Source organism: Gossypium arboreum, chromosome 11 (genome assembly GCF_025698485.1).
Source record: "Gossypium arboreum isolate Shixiya-1 chromosome 11, ASM2569848v2, whole genome shotgun sequence".
NCBI lineage: Eukaryota > Viridiplantae > Streptophyta > Magnoliopsida > Malvales > Malvaceae > Gossypium > Gossypium arboreum.
The window spans coordinates 131,474,820-131,496,785 of NC_069080.1; the positions used below are offsets into that span (position 1 = coordinate 131,474,820).

At 32.5% G+C, this 21,966-nt stretch overlaps 2 protein-coding genes and 1 long non-coding RNA gene across 3 annotated transcripts; all 3 read left to right on the forward strand.

Moving 5' to 3' along the window:
• Nucleotides 1–5,738: 5,738 nt before the first annotated feature.
• LOC128283674 (uncharacterized) lies at nt 5,739–6,489 on the forward strand. Its single transcript, XR_008274074.1, has 2 exons — nt 5,739–5,884; nt 6,219–6,489. It is a non-coding gene; the product is annotated as an uncharacterized LOC128283674 (long non-coding RNA).
• An 889-nt stretch (nt 6,490–7,378) lies between these two features.
• Nucleotides 7,379–7,998, forward strand: LOC108452612 (cell wall / vacuolar inhibitor of fructosidase 2-like). Its single transcript, XM_017750412.2, has one exon. The coding sequence runs from the start codon at nt 7,414–7,416 to the stop codon at nt 7,945–7,947; it is 534 nt and encodes a 177-aa protein (XP_017605901.1). The 5' UTR covers nt 7,379–7,413; the 3' UTR covers nt 7,948–7,998.
• Nucleotides 7,999–11,470: 3,472 nt separating this feature from the next.
• On the forward strand, nt 11,471–11,824 carry LOC108452504 (pectinesterase inhibitor-like). The gene has a single exon (XM_017750299.2). The coding sequence runs from the start codon at nt 11,471–11,473 to the stop codon at nt 11,822–11,824; it is 354 nt and encodes a 117-aa protein (XP_017605788.2).
• Nucleotides 11,825–21,966: the final 10,142 nt, after the last annotated feature.

Genomic DNA, 21,966 nt, shown 5'->3' on the forward strand with positions numbered 1-21,966 from the left:
ATTTTCATAATCTGCTTTACAAATTTTGTTTTAAAAATCAACTCATATTGCGAGAAGTGAGTTGAGCCTTGGCTCACGTGCTGAGCTATTTTCAATTCCTGTTTTTAATGTCTAGTTTTAAAGAGTCAATTCATATTGCGAGAAATGAGTTAAGCTCAGGATCACATGCCGAGTAAAGAATAAAGACTGGAATTAATCGAAGACACATATTTTATATCCCTGAAGTTACAGTGAAGCTAATTGAAGTTGCAGTGGAGCTGATCGAGGATATCAGATCTTGCCTTTCTAAAGTGGCAGAAGAGAAGACCAAAACCTTATCTCACTGAAGCGATAGAAGAGCGTATTGAAGTTGTAGATCTTATCTTTCCGAGGTTACAATGAAGCGGATCGAAGCCACAAATCTCATATCCTTGAAGTTACATTGAAATGCATTGAAGCTACAAGGCATATCTCCGAATTTGCGATGGATTGAACCAAAGCTACAAGATGCGGTGGATGAAAAGGACTAACTAAACAAGAAGAGTTCCAAAGCAAGTCAAGACCTAGCAAGACCGGCAAATTTGGTCTTCCTTGAAAGTCTTTGCTCTATTATCGTTGCACGACAATGAGCAAAGAGGGGCAGCTGTAGAAGCCCAAATTACCCGGGCCCGATTATATCAAAACCCAATCAAACCTCTAAACCCACTAAAACCCTTAACCCATGACCTATTTACATCTACCCAAACTCATTACAAAACCCAAATATTAAACCCAATTCAAAAGCCCATTAAGTCCCCCCCAAAAAAACCTAACCCCAAAAAAAAAAAAGGAAAAACCTAACCCCCCCAAAAAAAACCAAGAAACCCTAGCCACTTTCCCACTTGCCCCATTTTTACTCCCATTTTTGATATCCATTGTCTACCACCATCACCTACAAAATAGAAAAAGAAATAATAGAAAATCATGTAAAAGATGGCTATAAAAGCCATTCAAAAATCATGTAAAGAGGGGGGATTTTACAAAGATTGAAAAAGGAGACAAACACAAAATCCTTCAAATTTTGAACACAAAAGAAACATCAATAAAAGGTTGTATTTTTCTTTTTTCCTCTTCTTTCAATATTTTTCTTTCTTTTTTGTGTTGTTTTTTTCTTTCTTTATATATACATATATTGTTAAGAAAAATTTACCTTTTCCTACCACTGTGGCGGTGGCTTGACGACAAGCGGCCGACGATCGGTGTGACCGGCCCCCTTGGCCGGATTTCCTTTCCCCTCTCTTCTCTCTTCTTTCTCCTTTTTTTTCTTTCTCTCTTCAAAATGATTTTTTGTCAAAATTGGCCTTAAAGTATGTAGAGCTTTGCGATTTAGTCCCTCTTGCTATGTTATGTTTTGAGGGAGGATTAATTGTGTTTTGGTCCCTCACGCTTTTATGCGTTCTAATAGGTCCTTTCTCCTTTATATTTTTTAAAAATTAGCCCGAAAGTTTTATTTTAATCCAATTTTGGTCCTTTTTCATTTATTTTTCAGATTCACCTTGGATTTCATATTATTTTGCTATTTAATTCAAATTTAAATATTAATCATGTTATATATGTAATATTGTTATCACTATTATTTTTATATATTGTTATTATTATATTATATTTAGCTATATATATATATTCTTTATGTTTCGTTTCTTACTATTATATGCATATATATCTATTATTATATTTATTATTAATATTGTTAGCATTAGTACTTTTACTTAATGTGTATATAGATATACATGTACATATTAATAGTTTTTTTTTATCATATGTGTATATTGTATATATTATATTTATATTATGTATATATTTTTTATGTACGTTTCCTAATATTTTCTTTTATTGTAGATATTATTATTACATACTTTTATTATATGCCTATATATATATGTATATTTTTGTACATATTATTATTTTATATTATTATTACCAAATATATCATTTTTCCTATTTTATTATTAGTACATGATTTGTTTTATTTTTATTTTTGTAAATATCATTATTATTGTTATTCTAATATTCTAGTATTCCATGTTAATATTTTCATTAATGATATCATTTTTTTAGTCATTCATCTATTTTTAATTTCTCACTTTAGGAATATTTTTTCTCATGTTTTAATTAATTTCAAAAATAAGGCAATGTACCGATTTAATATTAAGCCATCGATTTCATCACTATGTTGGGTGAAATTTGTCGGCTTGTGTTAAAAAACGGGACACCCTTTCTAAAAAAAATCGAAAACTAAAAATTCTCATTTTTCAATCGGATCACGATTAAATATTATATTGAACTCGTATTTTTGAAAATCAAGTCAACACATGTTTATGAGATACCAATTTTGGGCGTCGCGAGGGTGCTAATACCTTCATCGCAGTAGAATCGACTCTGAACCCCAATTTTTCTCTGGACTTTCACGTAGACCTAAATTTGGCCTTCTTTTTGTTTTAAAATAATTAGGTGTTCGATCACACCTATAAAAAGGATCGGTGGTGACTCCTTTGTTAATAAAATCGAAAGTTGGTTTTCAAATGTTTAATAAATCGCCACAATTAGCGACCAAGCGAAACTAAAATTTTTTTACGTCGCTACATGTAATACTAGAATTAAATATGAAATGGAAACAATGAATGTATATACATGATGATGATATTAAGAACATATATGTAAAACATGTGTATATATATATATAAATAGTAATGATGTTAGAAGTATACCACATATGGTGTTTGAAGAATATACTTAAGATAGTAAAAATATAACTTGAAATGTTAAAATATATACATAATATTTACATATATATGTATAAAATAAATATTGAAAATGTATGCACATAAGAAATATATACACCAATATATATAATAATAATATTATAATGCAAAAGAAAGAAACAAGTAATACAAAATATTGAAATGGAATAATGAAAACTACTATATATACATATACACGTATATAATGAAATATATAATAGTATTAATAACAATAATAAGGATTATATAAAAGTACATACATGAAATAGCATGGGAAATATATACAATAAAATATACATACACGTATCACAATACATGCATAATAATAAAATAACAGTACATCGTTAGAAGATACATATGTACATTAGCAATGATAATAATGTGATAGAAAGACAATAATGGACAATATTATATATTAAAGTAATACATGATAATATTAACAACACATACATAATATATAATGTATATAATATACAAAATGAACATATACAATATACATTGTAAACACTAATAACATAAAAATTATATACATTAACGATACATTAACGATACGACATAAATATATACATACACTTTAAAAATAAAGGCATAATAATATTAGAATAAAATAATAGGCACAACAATGAATAATATGATATACAAAAGCAACACTATATGAAAAGTATATATATATATATATATATACATACATGTAATAAAATATACGTACTAATGTTAATAATAAATATAACAGAATGAATAAGATAATAATATATACGTGAGGTGATATTAAAAGATATATATATATATATATATATATATATATATATATATATAATAGCGTTTAAGAATATTGAAAATATGTACATAAGATGACATATAAAAATTTAAACAACAATATTGAAAAATATATATATATATAGAATAATAAATATATACTTAACATAGTATAAAAGTTCAGATATATATATTATGAATAAGAGTATTATTAAAAAAACAACTATAAATACATAAGAGTGTGTGTATGTATATGTGAATATTAATTGAAACTAAAATAATGTTAATTATCGAGGAATATACTAATAATGATAAGAATAATAGTAATAATATCATAATAATAATAAATATAAAAAAGAATGATGAAATTAATTATTAAAGTATCAAAAATATAAAAAAGGGACTAAATCAAAAACAAAATATAAAGCACGGGATAGATTCTAAAATAAAAACAAAAGAGAAGGGTTTATTTGAACACGGGAAAAACAAAAGGGGATCAAAAGCGCAATATTTCAAATTTTCCAAAACGCTGCGAAATAAGAGGGATTAATTTACAAATCAGATTAAATTTCAAGGCCAATTTATAAATAAATATAAACTTGATTTAAAACACCAAAAATGCGGAATGACCGCGCACGCAATTTCCCCTTTAATTAAAAACACGCGGATCCTAGGCGGGTTTGGATCGGGTAGGCTCAAAACAGCGTCGTTTGGGGCTTATACTGACCCAAAACGACGCTGCTTTTGGAGGGCTATAAATAGGCTCATTTCAGAAAAAAAAATCATTTGTGAAGGGAGAAAAAAAAAGAGAATAAGGGGGAGGAAAAGAGAGGAGTGAGGGGGGAAGGAAAAGGGGTTCCGTCCAGGGGGCACCGGTCCATCACCGGACCACCGTCGGTCGCCGACGCCGGCCACCGTGTAGACTCAAAAAAAGGTTAGAAATTTTCCCTTTTTATTTATTTTTATTTTATATATTTATGATGTATATATATACAAATCAATAGAATAAAAAGAGAAATAAAAATAAAATAATAAAAATAACCACAATCACCTTAAGTGCTTTCTTTTCGATTTTTTATATTGGGTTCTTTGATTTGATGCTATTCTTGTATTTTTTGTTGATGGAATTGTTATTTTTGCTCAAAAGTCGAATATTTTTCTTGTTTTCTTTGCTTGAACTGTCCCCCCCTTTTACAAAATGTTGTGTTTGGCTCTTTATAGCCATTCTTACATTGTCTTATTTCCCTAGAATTTGATGTTTGCGTGTTCCATTTGTTTTGCAGGGTATGGCCGGTGCTGGTGGTGGCAGAGGCCGGTGGTGGATGGGACACGGGTAGGTGCAAGTGGGCAAGTAGGAACTGAAAATGGGGCTAGGGTTTCGGTGGGTTTGGTTTTAGTTTAGGTGGGCTTGGTTGGTTTAGGTTAGTGGGTATGGGTTAGTTTGGGTTTTGTAAAATGGGGTTTGGATAATGGGCTAAGGGTTTAAATGGGTAATAGTTTTGTAAACGGCCCAAAATTGGCCTGTAACAAATATCAAAAAGCAAATATAATATAATAAATATATTAAAATAAAGTAATTAAAAATAAAACTATGTATAAAAATATATATATACATATATAATAAAACATACACTAATATTATATATAATAATAATACTAGAAATAATAATAACTAGTAATAATAATACATTAAAAATAATAATATGTTAATAATAATAATAATAATAATAATAATGATAATATGAATAATGGTCAATATAATAATAATAATAATGATAATATGAATAATGGTAAATATAATAATATTAAATAATATTAAAAGGACCAAATCGAACTAAGAATAGAGTTTGAGGGAAAATCTGAAATAAAAAAGAAGAGAAAATGACCTATTTCAACACGCACAAATAGTGGAGGGATTAAAAATGAAATAAACCCCTCCAACCCAAAACATGCAACGCATTGAGGACCAAATTGGAAAGTATAACAAATTATAGGGCCAAATTAAAATACAAAGAAAATTTGATTGTAAAAGCTTGAAAAAGAGGAAGGGTTAAATGCGCAAATAGCCCTTCCATAATAAAACACGCGGATCCTAGCGGGTCAAAGTCAGATCAGGTCGGGCAGAGTGAAACGGCGTCATTTTGGGGCTTATGGGTGCCGACCAAAACGACGTCATTTTGTAACATCTATATAAGTTAAAGTTTTTGTTTTTGAAATCATTTGTTATCTGTTTCTAAAAAAAAACTAAACTTTTTCTTTGTTTTCTCTGCAGGTCCAGGTTCCGGCGAGGTCCCTGGTCGATCTCCACCGCCGATTGCTGCCGCCAGCCACCGCTGGCCACCGTACACGGTGGCTGAAAAGCCGAAAAGGTGTATTTTTTTGTTTTATTTTTATTTCCTTTGATATTTCTTTAAAAAAAATGGGAAAATATTGATATGTATGTAAATAGATTCGAAGAGAAAGAAAATAAAAAAAAGAAATAAAATAAAAGATGAAGTAATCTTTGCTCTTGTATACCTTACTATTTCTCTGAATCTGTTTTTTGGGTTCTTTGTTTTTGTACTTGAATCTCTCTTTTTTGTTCTATTTTTATGTATTCAAAAAAAAAAGTCCAAAAAAAAGGTCCTTTTAGTTTACAATTTTGGGGCTTTTATAGCCAGATTTTGCTACTTGTTTGCTGTCACTTCTCCTTTGATTTTGCAGGTGCAGGTGGTGGAGCAGGTGGTTGACAGAGGAGTGGCGGTGGGTGGTGGCAAAGGTCAAAAGGCTGAAGACCCTAGGTGCGGCGCACCTAGGGTTTGGTTGCTAATTTGATTGGGATGGACTAGGGTTTGGTGGAATTTGGGCTGTTAGTTGATGGGTTTAGGTTGTGGGTTATGCTGGGGTTTAATTGTAAATGGATTTGATGTAAATGGGCCAAAATTGGCCTACAACAGATATTTTGTTATATTATATAATTTATAATACAATAAAATTAAACCTATGGTAACATATAATACTAATACAATGTAAACAATAAAAATTAAGATGATTATATATAAAACTATAAAAATAAAAAAATAAATATTAAATTAAAATAACTATAAATATATTTAAAAATAATATTAGCAAACCTAAAATGAGTTTGGGTTAGCCATTTATAAATATGGGTAGATTTTGACAAAAAGAAATATTGATTTCTCAAGATATCTAACAGAGTAAGCTCTGTAACTAATCTTCTGCATTTTGTAAGCCCATTAAAGGGTAGATACTGGCCACAAGTTTTAAAACTGCTCCATATTCAATGTGAGGATCGAACGCTCAACCACTGATTAAAGTAGAAAAGACCCTTATCAGATCAAATCGAACTTAAACAAATATAAAATATATTAATATCGTACTTAACCCGAACAATAAAAACTTTTACATTAAAAGTGAATGTAGACAAAATGAAATTAATTGCAATAATGATTACATCTAATGCATGAAATCCTGTTGAGATTTTGTTCTTTAATTTTCTACTCAAAACATGAGAAGAGTGTGAATTTGGAAGTGAAACTGCAATTTAGACCAATCACCTTATATGCCAATTCCAACCACCACTCCTTAATGCAACCCCACTTATTTTTACACATTTAAAATATATATATTTCCTTTATTTGACAAAATAAAATAATTGTTCCAAATTATGGTAGTAATTAATAATATTATTTTATTTATTATACATAACCCATTATTGGATTATGATTTTTAATCAATATTATTTAAAAAAACGACTAATTGTTTAATATATTAAAAACTTAACACTAAGCATTTGAACCTAATAAATCCTAATAAATGAACTCTTAAGCATATTATAAATATATAAATAATTAACAACACCAAAAGGAGCTCCCATTGAACTTAACAAAAATCATCCATGGAAATTATTTTGCCTCTTTTTCTTCTTATTTCGATTTCCTTCAATTACATGGGTCATCGGAATCTTGTTTCTGCCGACAACACCTTGATTAAAACCCAATATCATAATGCGGAAGTCCCCGAAGCATGCATACAATGCGTAAAATCTAATCCCCGAAGCCAATCAGTCGATAAAATAGGTATTGCTACCATTGCCATAACTTGTATAAGCAACAAAGCCATGACATTGGAAAGCAACATGACAGTTCTAGCTTTGAGCGTTCACGATAAGGACTTGAAATTGGTTCTCCAAGACTGCCAGAAAGAGCTTTTCAACGCGAAAACCAATTTGACTACCGCGATGGATCGGTTGAAGAGCAAAGATTATGATCAAACTAATTATTTATTGAATCATGCGCTCCAGAAAGAGTTTGATTGTAAAAAAAATGTGGGGGATTTACAGTATACGCTTCCTACTACTGTCTTGAATGACATGACGATTTATGAAGAACTTTCGGAAGTTGCAATGAGAATAATTGATAGGTTTTTGTGAGTGTGAAAAATGAAATAAAATAATAATAATAACATTATATTTGTTAAATAATCTTATATATAATTTATTTTATCTCCTTTTTATTTTTAATTATATTTTTGGATTCTGTGTTGATATAAGGTCAAGCAATTTTTTTTTATATTTAACTATTATTTAAATAAAAATTAATATATTTTTTACATGCATTTACAATTTCAAGAAAAATTTTAATATTTAATGATTATTTAAACAAAAATACTTTTAATTATTATTTGATATATTAACTAAACCGCTTTTGAACTTTACAAAATAAAAAACAGTCAAGGTCAAGGGGCGAAATTAGAAAATTTTTAGAGGTCAAAATTAAATTGTAATTTTTTAGATGGTAGAAATGTAATTCCACTATTTTAATAGTTTATATCTTTATCATTTTAAATGATTAAATCAATTTTTATATTTTAGGGGTCAAAGTGCAACTTTACCTTTACTAATTTAAAAAAAAATTAATGTCTACATGGAAAAATTTTTATTTTAGGGGGGGCGGAACTCTTACCAACCCTTAGTTTCGCCCCTGATCAAGGTCACTTATTTATTTAATATTTACTTTTTTAATATTGATGTAAAAAAATTCACTTTGAAAATTAAAAACTTCATTGTATCAAACAATATTTTATACACCAAATAGTTGTATATTTAAGGATAATTATGTTATTTAATTTTTATAAAAAGTTAAATAATAAAAAGTGAAAAATAAAAAATAAAGAAAAATGAAGATTATTTGGTGGTTAAAGAAGTGATTAAATAAACACTAAAAATTCTTTCACATGCATATATACGTGGAAGTCATGTATTTAGAATACATATTAATATATATATATACACACAATTGATGAAGATAATAAATTTTGCATAATATAATTAAAATATATAAAAAATAAATTAAAATTTTGGTTGAGTTGTACATTGAAGATTTTGAACATGTCAAATTAAAATCTTATTACAATGTCACTAATGTCATGTTAGAGCATATAAATGTGGAACCATATATAATTGAAAACCTTTTCAAAAAAGAAAAAAGAAAAGAGGATACTTTATTATGATAAATTTGAATTATTATTTAACTTATTTAGGTCCTAAAATTATTATTTAAAAAATTAACTTACTTAATATATTCCTTAAAAATATATTTAACTTTTTAAAATATAAATTTTGGATTTTTATAAATATTTTTAATTTTTAAAATTATTTTGATTTTTTGTAATTTTGTTGAGGGAGAGACCAATTTGCTTATTTTCAAAATTGATAGAGACTAAAGGGTATTTACACTAATTTATTATTCGAATTATTTGAGTTATTCGAATTGTAAAATTTAACTTTACTCAAATTTAAAACTCGAATCACTTATTCGAGTTGACTCGAAAAATCTAATAACTCAGAAATTATAATCAAGTTTTGCTCCTCTAGTTTTTGCTTGTACTATTGCATGCCAGCTTGTATGGGTTGGTACAAAATTTTTATATTTTGAATCCACCTTTATTTGTTTATAATTACATTTAAAATTAAAATATAGTTTTTAAATTAAGTTATTGAATGTTAATTAATAAATTTAAAACTTACATTTAAATATAAATATATTTATATGGATGTATTTGAGATTTATTATGTGTATATATAATATATAATATATATTTATTTGTAAAAAATAATAAATGATTTATTAATAAACTAAAAATTAGACAATTAAAATATATATCTGAAAAATATTTAAATGCATAAAGAACTAAAAATTAGATTATAAATATATATATGTGAAAATTATTTAAAAACATTGATGAACTTGAAATGGTATAACAAAACATATAGATACTAGTATGTACTAATAACAAGATAAAAACTGCACGCCCACCAGTCCGATACTAATTACCTTCAATACAAACAAAATATAAATAGTAGAAGTTCAAATAATTACACATGGCAACAATGATTGATGAGTCTTAAATTTAGATACTCATAATGAGTGAATTTAAAGAGACAATTAGAGGACTTGCTTCTCCCTCCAAAATGAAAAATTGGTAATTTAATCCATTCATAAATAATAAATAATAAAATTGTATTTTAACTCTAAAATAAAAATAATCATTTTAATTATAATAAAATTATATATTAATAAACTATAAAATTATATTTTAATATCTTATAAATTTATAATTAAATTCCAATTTCTTAAAAGAATTAAATTCTGAAAAATTCTTTATTTTTATTAACTATGCCAAAATTTGCAATTAATTGCCATAATTATTGCATCTTATGCATTGAATCCTATTGAGATTTTACATCTTATATTTCTCTCAATAAATGAAAAACATGTGAATTTGGGAGTGTAACTGCAATTGTATGTAATTTTATCCTGGTTGAAATTTTAAATATTAGATTTAACTGTTAATATTATTTTTATTAATTGTGAGATTTTAAAATAGATAATAATTTATTTAATAGTAATGTAATTAAAAAAGATGTTGCCATTAACTTAAATTTAATAAAAAAATTAATAGTATGAATAATTGAACCCAAAATTTTAAATCTGAAAAGTAAAAGGATTAAATTCATGAAATATAAATATTTTGTATTTTTCTAATTTGTATTTTTTATATTATATAACTTATAACCCATAAAAATTAAACCTATAGTAATATATAATACTAATATAATTTAAATATTAAAAAATAAAATAACTATATAAAACTATAATAAATAAAAAATTATATAATAAATTAAAATAAATATAAATATATCTTTTAAAAAATAATATTGACAAACCTAAAATGATTTTAAATTAATTCAAAATATGAGTTGGTTCTACAAAATTGTAAGTTTATATTCTAAATCGAATCAAAATAAATTTAAACAAATATAAAATATATTAATATTATATTTAAACCCACCAATAAAAACCTTTACATGAAAGTGAATGCAGACAAAATGAAATTAATTGCAATAATGGTTACATCTAATGCATGAAATCCTGTTGAGATTTTGTTGCTTAATTTTCCACCCAAAACATGAGAGGGGTGTGAATTTGGAAGTGTAACTGCCAAATTTAGACCAATCACCTTATATGCCAATTCCAACCACCACACCTTAATGCAACCCCACTTATTTTTACACATTGAAAAAATATATATTTCCTTTATTTGACAAAATAAAATAATTGTTCCAAATTATGGTAATATTTAATAATGTTATTTTATTTATTATACATAACCCATTTTGGATTATAATTTTTAATCAATTTTTTAAATTTTAAAATTATTATTTAATATATTAAAATTTTAACATTAACATTTATTAAGGACTTAGCACTCAGCATTTGAACCTAATAAATCCTAATAAATGAAATAAATCCTAATAAATGAACTCTTAAGCATATTTTAAATATATAAATAATTAACAATACCAAAAATAACTCTCATTGAACTTAACAAGAATCATCTCTATGGAAATTATTTCATCTCTTTTTCTTCTTCTTTCGATTTCCTTCAACTACATGGGTCATCGGAATCTTGTTTTTGCCGACGACACATTGATTAAAACCCAATGCCATAATGCGGAAGTTCCCGAAGCCTGCATACAATGCGTAAAATCCGATCCTCGAAGCCAATCAGCTGATAAAGTAGGCATTGCCGCCATCGTCATAACTTGTATAAGCAATAAAGCTGTGACATTGGAAAGCAACATAACGGTTCTAGCTTCGATCGTTCACGATAAAGACTTGAAATTGGTTCTCCAAGATTGCCAAAAAGAGCTTTCCGACGCCAAAACCAATTTGACTACTGCGATGGATCGGTTGAAGAACAAAGATTATGATCTAACCAATTATTTAGTGAATCATGCGCTTTAGAAAGAGTTTGATTGTAAGAAAAATGTGGGGGATTTGCAATATACACTTCCTACTACTATATTGAATGACATGACGCTTTATGAGGAACTTTCGGAAGCAGCAATGAGAATAATTGATAGGTTTCTATGAGTGTAAAAATGAAATAAAATAAATTAAAATAAAAAACATTATATTTGTTGAATAATCTTATATATAATTTATTTTATCTTCTTTTTTATTTTTAATTATATTTTTGGATTTTGTGTTGATATAAGGTCAAGCAAACTTTTTTTTTATATTTAACGATTATTTAAATAAAAAAATTGCAGAAGCCCAAATTGTCCAGGCCCGATTATATCAAAACCCAACCAAACCTCTAAACCCACTAAAACCCTTAACCCATGACCCATTTACATCTACCCAAACCCATTACAAAACCCAATTCAAAAGCCCATTAAGCCCCCCAAAAACCTAACCCCCAAAAAAAAGAAAAAACCTAACCCCCAAAAAAACCAAGAAACCCTAGCCACCTAGCCACTTTCCCACTTGCCCCATTTTTCCTCCCATTTTTGATATCCATTATCTACCACCATCACCTACAAAATAGAAAAAGAAATAATAGAAAATCATATAAAAGATGGCTATAAAAAGCCATTCAAAATCATGTAAGGGGGGATTTTACAAGGATTGAAAAAAAAAAATCCCTTCAAATTTTGAACACAAAAGAAACATCAATAAAAAGGTTGCATCTTTTTATTTTTTCCTTTTCTTTCGAATCTTTTTTTTTTGGTTATTTTTTTTCTTTCTTTATATATACATATATTGTTAAAAAAAATTTACCTCTTCCGCCACATTACGGTGGGCTTGATGGTTTGACGACAGGCGACAACCGACGATCGACCGGTGACCGGCCCCACTTGGCCGGATTTCCTTTCCCCCCTCCCTTCTCTCTTCTTTCCCCCTTCTTTTTTTTAGGTATTTTATATATATTATGTATATATTTTTTAATGCCATTAGTTATATATTTCTTATGTATATATTCTTAAATACTATTATATACATATATATATATATATATTTTAAATACTATATTGTGTATATATTATTATTACAAATTATTACTATTGCTAGTATTATTATAACTATTATTATATTAGTGTATATTTTATGTACATATGTATATATATATATATTTTGCACATATCATTATTTTATATTATTGTTGTAAATTTTTATGTATATATTTTTTATGTATGTTTCCTAATATTTTCTTTTATTGTAGATATTATTATTATTATTACATACTTTTATTATATGCATATATATATGTATTTTTATGTACATATTATTATTTTATATTATTATTACCAAATATATCATTTTTCCTATTTTATTATTAGTACATGATTTGTTTTTATTTTGTAAATATCATTATTATTGTTATTCTAATATTCTAGTATTCCATGTTAATATTTTTCATTAATGATATCATTTTTTTAAGTCCTTTATCTATTTTAATTTCTCACTTTAGGAATATTTTTCTCATGTTTTAATTAATTTCAAAAATAAGGCAATGTACCGATTTAATATTAAGCCATCGATTTCATCGCTATGTTGGGTGAAATTAAATAAACTTGTGTAAAAAATGGGACACCCTTTCTAAAAAATCGAAAACTAAAATTCTCATTTTCAATCGAATCACGATTAAATATTATATTAAACTCGTATTTTGAAAATAAAGTCAACACATGTTTATGAGATACCAATTTTGGGCGTCGCGAGGTGCTAATACCTTCCTCGCGTGAATCGACTCGAACCCCAATTTTTCGGACTTTCACGTAGACCTAAATTCGGCCTTCTTTTTGTTTTAAAATAATTTTATTAGGTGTCCGATCACACCTATAAAAAAGGATCGGTGGCGACTCCCTTTGTTAATAAAATTGAAAGTTGGTTTTCAAATGTTTAATAAATCGCCACAATTAGCGACCAAGCGAAACTAATTTTTTTTTACGTCGCTATAGCTGGCGACTCCACTGGGGACCTCCATTTTTGAGAGTCGAGTTGAATTAAAAGCGTGTTGTCAAAATTTTCAAATTTCCGTGTTCAAATTAATATTTAATCATGATCCTTAAGTTTTGTTTTTGAAAAAATCATACATACGTATCTCCTAATTTGTTTTATCTTTCGTTTTAGTTTTGTAGTTTTAAAATAAATAGAAGGATTGCAAGTTTCTCCCACACACCGTGCACTTGCATTTTGCATAACATAAGCTCTTTACCCGGGCTCTGTCCGTTTAAGTGAAAGTAAACACTATGCCTTCGTGAGTTAACTCGTCCCTCCGCACAGGCTAGTGAATACTTTCGGGTTACATATGACTTATGCTTTCGTGAGTTAACTTGTCCCTCTGCATAGGTATAAGTAAATGTAATCCCTCGAATTGAACTCGTGAGCCTGTGATGGGTTATGACCGAGGTTTCGTGCTAATCTTAGCAGATGATAGTACGAGCAATTCGAGTACCTGTCTAGAACCAAAACCGCATATAGTGAACCATACGAGCCACCCAACTAGAGCCATGCCGAACCTCCGCCCGTTTAGTAGTCACCGAAATAAGTACACGGGAAAAGCACATCTTACCTTCTATTTCTTTTACATTTGTGCTTTCTAAGCAAGGGAACCAAGTCCACTGGACCAAGTAGCTTAATTTGTTAGATTTGCCACAGTTTTTCTCTGTTTATATGTGTTGCGCTAACCAAGGTCGTTTGTCTGTATTTTTATTTTTCATCATGCATCGAAGGCATCTTGTTAGGAAGGTGTTGATTAGAGATTGGTTGCCAAAAACGGGTTTCTAATGGAGGAGTCAATTATACGAGTGACCGAAACGTTGTGTAATACTCCTTTGATTAAGGAAATGCCTAAATAGGGGCTATCTTGAAATTAACACTAAATTTTTGCATATTCATTCATGAGTGACATTCATTTGACATTCATGCATTCATTAATGCATTCATTCATACATTGCATATCCCATACTCGGTCGCTGAAGATAAAATATATAATTCGCAGTTGTAATACCACAAGACTGGAACCACGTCATCCGTATAAAACGCGCCGACAAGCTAGAGTAATGGAGGCTGAATTCAATGAGAGAATTGAAAGGATGGAAAGGGCTCAAAAGGAATTACAAGAGCAACTGGCCAAATCGCAACAAGAAACGAGAGACCTAATGGTGAGATCTCGAGAGGAATCACTCGAGCAAAGAGATCAGATGGCCAAAATGATGGAGATGATGACAACTTTGGTCAAAGGAAAAGGACCCGTGTAGAACCCCGATGTTATGGAACCTCAGTCAAGAATTCACCACGATCAAGATCCACTCTATCCCCCGGGATTCACTCCACCACCAGCATATACAACACAAAGAGGATATACTCAAGGGGAACCCACAGTCTTGGAACAACGACCTATGCCACCTACTCCACCACTAATCTGGGGCAAGGAATATTTGTGTCGAACCGGGGCAAGCCTGCGATCCACTAGTTCCAGATCCGGGCGACCAAAAGAGAGGTAGCCAAGTTGAAATTGGATAATCATGATGCAAAATATAGAAGTCTAGAGGAAAGACTCAAAGTAATAGAAGGCCTTTGAAGTCTTCTCCGCACTAGGTGCCAAAGAACTCGGTTTGGTACTGATCTAATCTTGCCTCCGAAATTCAAGGCGCTTGATTTTGAAAAGTATGATGGGACAAGGTGCCCAAAAGTACATCTCATCATGTTCTGTCGAAAAATGACCGGTTATGTGAACGAGGATAAGCTACTTATACATTGCTTTCAAGATAGTCTAACAGGGTCGACTCTTGGTGGTACAACCAACTCAAGAGAGAAAGATTCGATCTTGGAAGGACTTGGCGTCGACATTTTATGCAGCATACAAGCATGTGTCGGATATGGTGCCAGACTGGATGACCTTGCAAATGATGGAGAAAAAGCCATCAGAAACCTTCAGACAGCATGCGCAGAGATGGAGAGACGTCTCGGCACAAGTGGAACCCCCACTAACAAAAACAGAGATAACCGTTCTTTTTATCAACACCTTAAAGGCGCCATTTTATGACAAATTAGTGGGAAGTGCCATGAAAGAGTTTGCGGATATTGTAATATCTGGTGAGCTCATAGAGAATGCCGTCAAGAGCGGTAGAATGGAAGGCTCAGAAGGTTCAAAAAGGGCAGCACCTATGAAGAAGAAAGAACCAGAAGCCCACATGGTGGGAATGGGAAGCCGTTATGCCTCTAATCCATATTCGAACCAACCCCGACCTCGAAATTATCCACCTCCAAATTTCTATTATCCCCCTCAAAACCCTTACTACCAAGCACCACCTCCTTCCTATCCCGTTTACGCCATGAACAACCAAAGACCCATCACCTTATTCCCACAAAACACTATATCCGTTTAAAGCCAACCCAGAAATGAACTAAGACCAGCAAGGCCCAATCCCGAGAGACAGTAATTTACCCCTATTCCTGTGTCGTACGGGGAACTGTACCCAAAACTTCTGGAGAAGCAATTAATATCTCCCCATTACATGGCACCCCTTAAACCTCCATACCCGAAATGGTACGATCCAAATTCTAGTTGTGCATACCATGCCGGGAACCAGGGGCACTCTACGGAAAATTGCCTGGCCTTCAAAAGGAGAGTTCAAGGACTTATCGATGCGGGTATTCTGCGATTTGATTGCACTGGCGGTACATCCGGGAACCCATTCCCAAACCACGCCGAAAGGAATGTGAGCGCAGTAGAAGAGGAGGACAAACGATAAAGTAGAAGACGGGTTTCTGAAATAAGAACACCTCTGTAGAAAATCTGGGAGGTGCTAGTTGAAAAGGGTTCGCTTTGTCATCTTAACAGAGTATTCGAGGGAAGGAATACAAAAGATCCAATTTTTGCGAATTCTATAGTATTGAGGGGCACGATATTCAATCCTACGAAGAGTTCAGGAGATTACTACAAAATATGATGGACAATAGGGAGATTGAGATTTTTTATAAAGGCGAAGAGGCCAATGAGAAAGAAGTATGTACCTCCGACAATCAATCGTTAGGTTGTCCGTATAGCGCCGACCAACCGTTAATAATTTATTATGACGCGAAGAAGGAACCAGTGAAACCAAAAGTGATAATCGAGGTACCATCTCCTTTCCCCTACAAGGACAATAAAGCAGTACCATGGAAATATGACGTTAATATCGTCACACCTGAAGATGAAAAACCCAAAGCCATGACTGGAAGCGTTGGGGAAGTAGGTCATTTCATTCGTAGCAGAAGATGTTATTCAAAAGAGGTCGAATCAGTAAAGAACAGTGACTTGAAACAGAAAGGAAAAGCACCAATGCATGTGACTGAAGATGAGTATGAAACTGTGCCTGATAAGAAGCTAAAAAGCCTGTGGACAAGGAAGAAGCACAGGAATTTTTAAAATTTATCAAGCACAGTGAGTACAACGTGGTAGAACAATTGAGTAAGCAGCCAGTGCAAATCTCGATATTATCTTTGCTGTTGAATTCAGAACCACACCGGAATGCTCTGCTGAAAGTGTTAAATCAAGCTTATGTGGCAAACAATGTATCCGTTGAAAAACTGGATAGGTGGGTGAACAACTTGAATGCGAATAATTTTATTTCTTTTAATGATGATGAAATACCGGCCAATGGTAGAGGCTCAGTGAAAGCATTGCATATCACAACCCTTTGTAAGGGCTATATAATACCGAATGTGCTCATCGATAATGGATCGGCAGTCAATGTCATACCTTTAGCCACACTTTTCAAGATTCCGATGGATTTTTCCTATCTAAGGCCTTGCCATTCTACAGTAAGGGTATTCGATGGAACAAGACGAGAAGTTATGGGAAAAATTGAGATCCCTTTAGAAGTGGGTCCCTACATATCGATGTTGAGTTTCAAGTCATGGACATTACACCATCATACAATTGTCTCTTGGGAAGACCTTGGATTCATTCTCTTTGGAGCGGTCCCATCATCCCTTCATCAAAAGGTGAAATTCATCATGGATGGTCGTTTGGTCATTTCGAGGAGAAGAAGACATTGTAGCATCTATTTCTGCCGACGCACCATATATTGAAGTGAGTAAAGATGCTATGGAATGTTCCTTCCGATCTCTTGAATTTGTCAATGCCACATTTGTCGCCGAGGAAAGCAATTCCCGAGCCAAACCGTCTAGAAATACCAAGATGGGTGTCGGGTTGATCAGTAGGAAAGGGAGCCCGAGCAAGGAAAGGTTTGGGAAGGTACCGCAAGGAATAGTCAGGGCCCTAAAGCCAGTGCACCACAAGGCCCGATACGGTTTGGGGTTCCAGCCGGACAAGCGTTAAAGAAGAAAACAGTGGAAGAAAGATCAGGAGAGAAGGATCGCGAGAACTTTGGGCCGAGAAATAGAATGGGAGCCTATAACGTACCCTCCTTTGTCAAAAACATTTACATCTGCAGGAATGATATACCCCAGACAGGATAATATACAAAGCACGCTGTTATTAATTGAAAGGGTCTTGAAATGTCGATATAAATGTCATTGACAAAGAAGCTAACGCAAGTAAAGACGTCTCAAGGATACGCCCTTGTCCCCAGGTTTCAAGTTGAACAATTGACCGCCGAGGATCTTCTTGTAGTTTATAAGTCTTGAGTAATGCTAAAACGTTAACATTCTGTTATGTCCTTAGATATAATAGAATTCTTTTGTAAACTGCATTCGCTCTTTATCATTCAAATGAATATCAATGAAGATGCATTTCGTCATAATCTTTCACATTATCACTAATTTCATAATCATTTTCTCATGCCATAGCCAATCCTTACATTTGCCTCATCCCATGCCATAACATTTCGTTTGTTGGTTTCAATACTTGGATGCCCTCTAGAGTTCCTTTTCCATTTAACTTTCGGTGCTCGGATGTCAACAAAGATGAACAAACCCGTTCTGAGTCCCGAAATCGATTTTGAGAAGGCTATTTGTTTAGGAGAATTGAGCCAAGAAAACGGCAAGACTATTTCTCGTCTCTGATTTGCTAAGAATGGTGGAACAAGAGGATAAACAGATTTTGCCTCATCAAGAATCATTGAAACAATAAATCTGAGGCCCGAAGAAAGGAGGCAAGAAGTGAAGATTGGGACTTCTATTTCGGGGGCACCGGGCATAATTTGATTGCTTTGCTCATGAATACAAAGATGTATTCGCATGGTCATATCGAGACATGCCAGATTGGATGAAGATGTAGCGGTCCATAAGCTCCCATTAAAGCGAATGCAAGCCTATTCAACAAAAGCTAAGACGGATGAGGCCCGAGATGTTGTTGAAGATAAAAGAGGAAGTCAAGAAGCAATTTGATGTCGGCTTCCTACAAGCCTCAAATATCCGAATGGGTGGCTAACATAGTCCGGTACCAAAGAAAGACGGCAGAAATACGAATGTGCGTGGATTATCGTGACCTGAATCGAGCAAGTCCTAAAGATAATTTTCCCTTACCACACATTGATACGTTGGTGGATAACACGGTAAAACATTCATTGTTTTCCTTCATGGATGGATACTCAGGGTACAATCAGATCAAAATGGCCCCGGAAGATATGGAGAAAACTACCTTCATAACGATGTGGGGAACATTCTGCTACAAGGTGATGCCTTTTGGGTTAAAGAATGCAGGGGCAACATATCAAAGGGCTATGGTGACGTTATTCCATGATATGATGCATAAAGAAATAGAGGTCTATATCGACGATATGATTTCTAAATCCCGAGGGGAAGAAGAGCATGTAGTGAACCTGAAGAAGTTGTTCGACAGACTGAGAAAGTTCTAGCTAAAGCTCAATCCGGCCAAATGTACGTTTGGAGCTACCTCAGGAAAATTACTTGGTTTCATTGTCAGCGAGAGAGGTATTGAAGTTGATACAGATAAAATAAAAGCCATTCAAGAGTTACCACCTCCGCGCATGCAAAAGGAAGTCAGAGGATTTTTAGGGAGATTAAACTACATCGCCCGATTTATCGTTCAACTTACCGACCAATGCGACCCAATCTTTCGACTCCTTCGAAAACATAATCCTGGAGAATGGAACGAGGAGTCCCAAGTGGCTTTTAACAAGATAAAATAGTATTTGTCTAGTCCTCCAGTACTAGTACCGCCAACTCTGGGAAGACCATTAATTTTGTATCTGACAGTGCTCGAAAATTCAATGGGTTGCGTACTGGGGCAACATGACGAGTCAAGAAAGAAAGAAAAGGCGATCTACTACCTCAGTAAAAAGTTCACTGAATATGAGGCAAAGTATTCGTCCATTGAAAAATATTGTTGCGCTCTGGTTTGGGTAGCTCGGAGACTCAGGCAATACATGTTGTATCATACGACATGGTTAATTTCAAAGCTAGATCCAATAAAGTACATGATGGAATCACCTGCACTCTCAGGAAGAATGGCACGGTGGCAGATCTTACTATCAGAGTACGTCATCGTCTATGTGAGTCAAAAATCAATAAAAGGAAGCGCAATAGCTGACTTTTTGGCGACTCGAACAATGGATGAATATGAGCCATTGAGATTTGAATTCCCGGACGAAGATTTGATGTGCATTACAGAAAAAGAATGCGAGTCACCAAAAGATAAGTCATGGAAGATGAGCTTTGATGGTGCATCAAACGCATTGGGGCACGTGGTTGGAGCAGTCTTAGTATCACCAGAAGGGAACCATTACCCACTCAACGCGGGTTGAACTTCTTCGTACTAATAACATAGCGGAATATGAGGCATGTATCATGGGACTTCGTGCGGCTATTGAGCGAAACGTCAAAACTTTAGAGGTATCTGGAGACTCACCTTGGTGATTTACCAAATCCGGAAATTGGGAAGTGAGAGACTCGAAATTGATTAAGTCACGGTGATTTAGTAGTGAATTGATCAAAAATTCAAAGAAATAACTTTTCATTACTTCTGCGAGAAGAAAACCAATTGGTGATGGCACGCCACCTTGGCTTCAATGTTCAAAGCAAGTAAAGAAGCGAAATAATGCCCTCAAAATGAGCATATCTGAGGTCCCCGCACATTTTGTTGTAGCATTGAGAAAGAAGCGGATGGACGGCCATGGTTCCATGATATCTTAGAATATATCAAGAATCAAAGCTATCCCGAACAAGCGAATGAGAACGACAAAAGAACAATCAGAAGAATGGCAGCGAGATTTGTTCTTGATGGGGATATCCTGTATAAAAGAGGAAAGGATCAAGTACTTTTGAGATGCATGGATGATGTTGAAGCCATAAAGATACTTAAAGATGTCCATGAAAGAATTTTTGGGACACATGCCAATGGTTTCAGTATGGCCAGAAAGATTATGAGACTCGGTTACTACTGGTTGACGATGGAAAGCGACTGCATTAGTTTTGCCAGAAAATGCCACAAATGTCAAATCTACGGCGATAAAATTCATGCAGCCCCTTCGCCCCTTCACGTCATGACTTCTCCGTGGCCTTTTTCTATGTGGGGCATGGATGTCATAGGGTCTATTTTCCCGAAAGCTTCTAATGGACATCGATTCATTTTTGTGGTCATTGATTACTTCACAAAATGGATAAAAGCCGCTTCGTTTGCCAATGTGACTAAGACTGCAGTTTGCAGGTTTTTGAAGAAGGAAATCATTTGTCGATATAGTTTGCCTGAAAGAATCATTTCAGATAACGCTATGAATCTGAATAACAAGATGATGAAGGAAGTATGCGAGCAATTCCAAATAAAGTATCATAACTCCTCGCCCTATCGTCCAAAGATGAACGGGGCTGTTGAAGCAGCCAATAAAAATATTAAGAGGATCATTGGGAAAATGACTGAGACGTTTAAAGATTGGCACGAGAAGCTTCCATTTGCTTTGTTTGCATATCGCACATCTGTAAGAATATCTACGGGAGCAACTCCTTTCTCTCTGGTTTATGGAATGGAAGCTGTGCTACCTATCGAGGTTGAGATCCCTTCTCTACAAGTCTTAATGGAATCAAAGTTAGAAGAAGCAGAATGGGTACAAGCTCGATATGATCAACTGAACCTCATTGAAGAAAAGCGTCTCAGGGCAATTTGTCACCGGCGATATACCAAAAAGAATGAT

What these genes read in the sequence shown, in the direction of transcription:
- LOC108452612 (XM_017750412.2), top strand. Translation starts at nt 7,414, where the DNA reads ATGGAAATTATTTTGCCTCTTTTTCTTCTTATTTCGATTTCCTTCAAT.
- LOC108452504 (XM_017750299.2), top strand. Translation starts at nt 11,471, where the DNA reads ATGGGTCATCGGAATCTTGTTTTTGCCGACGACACATTGATTAAAACC.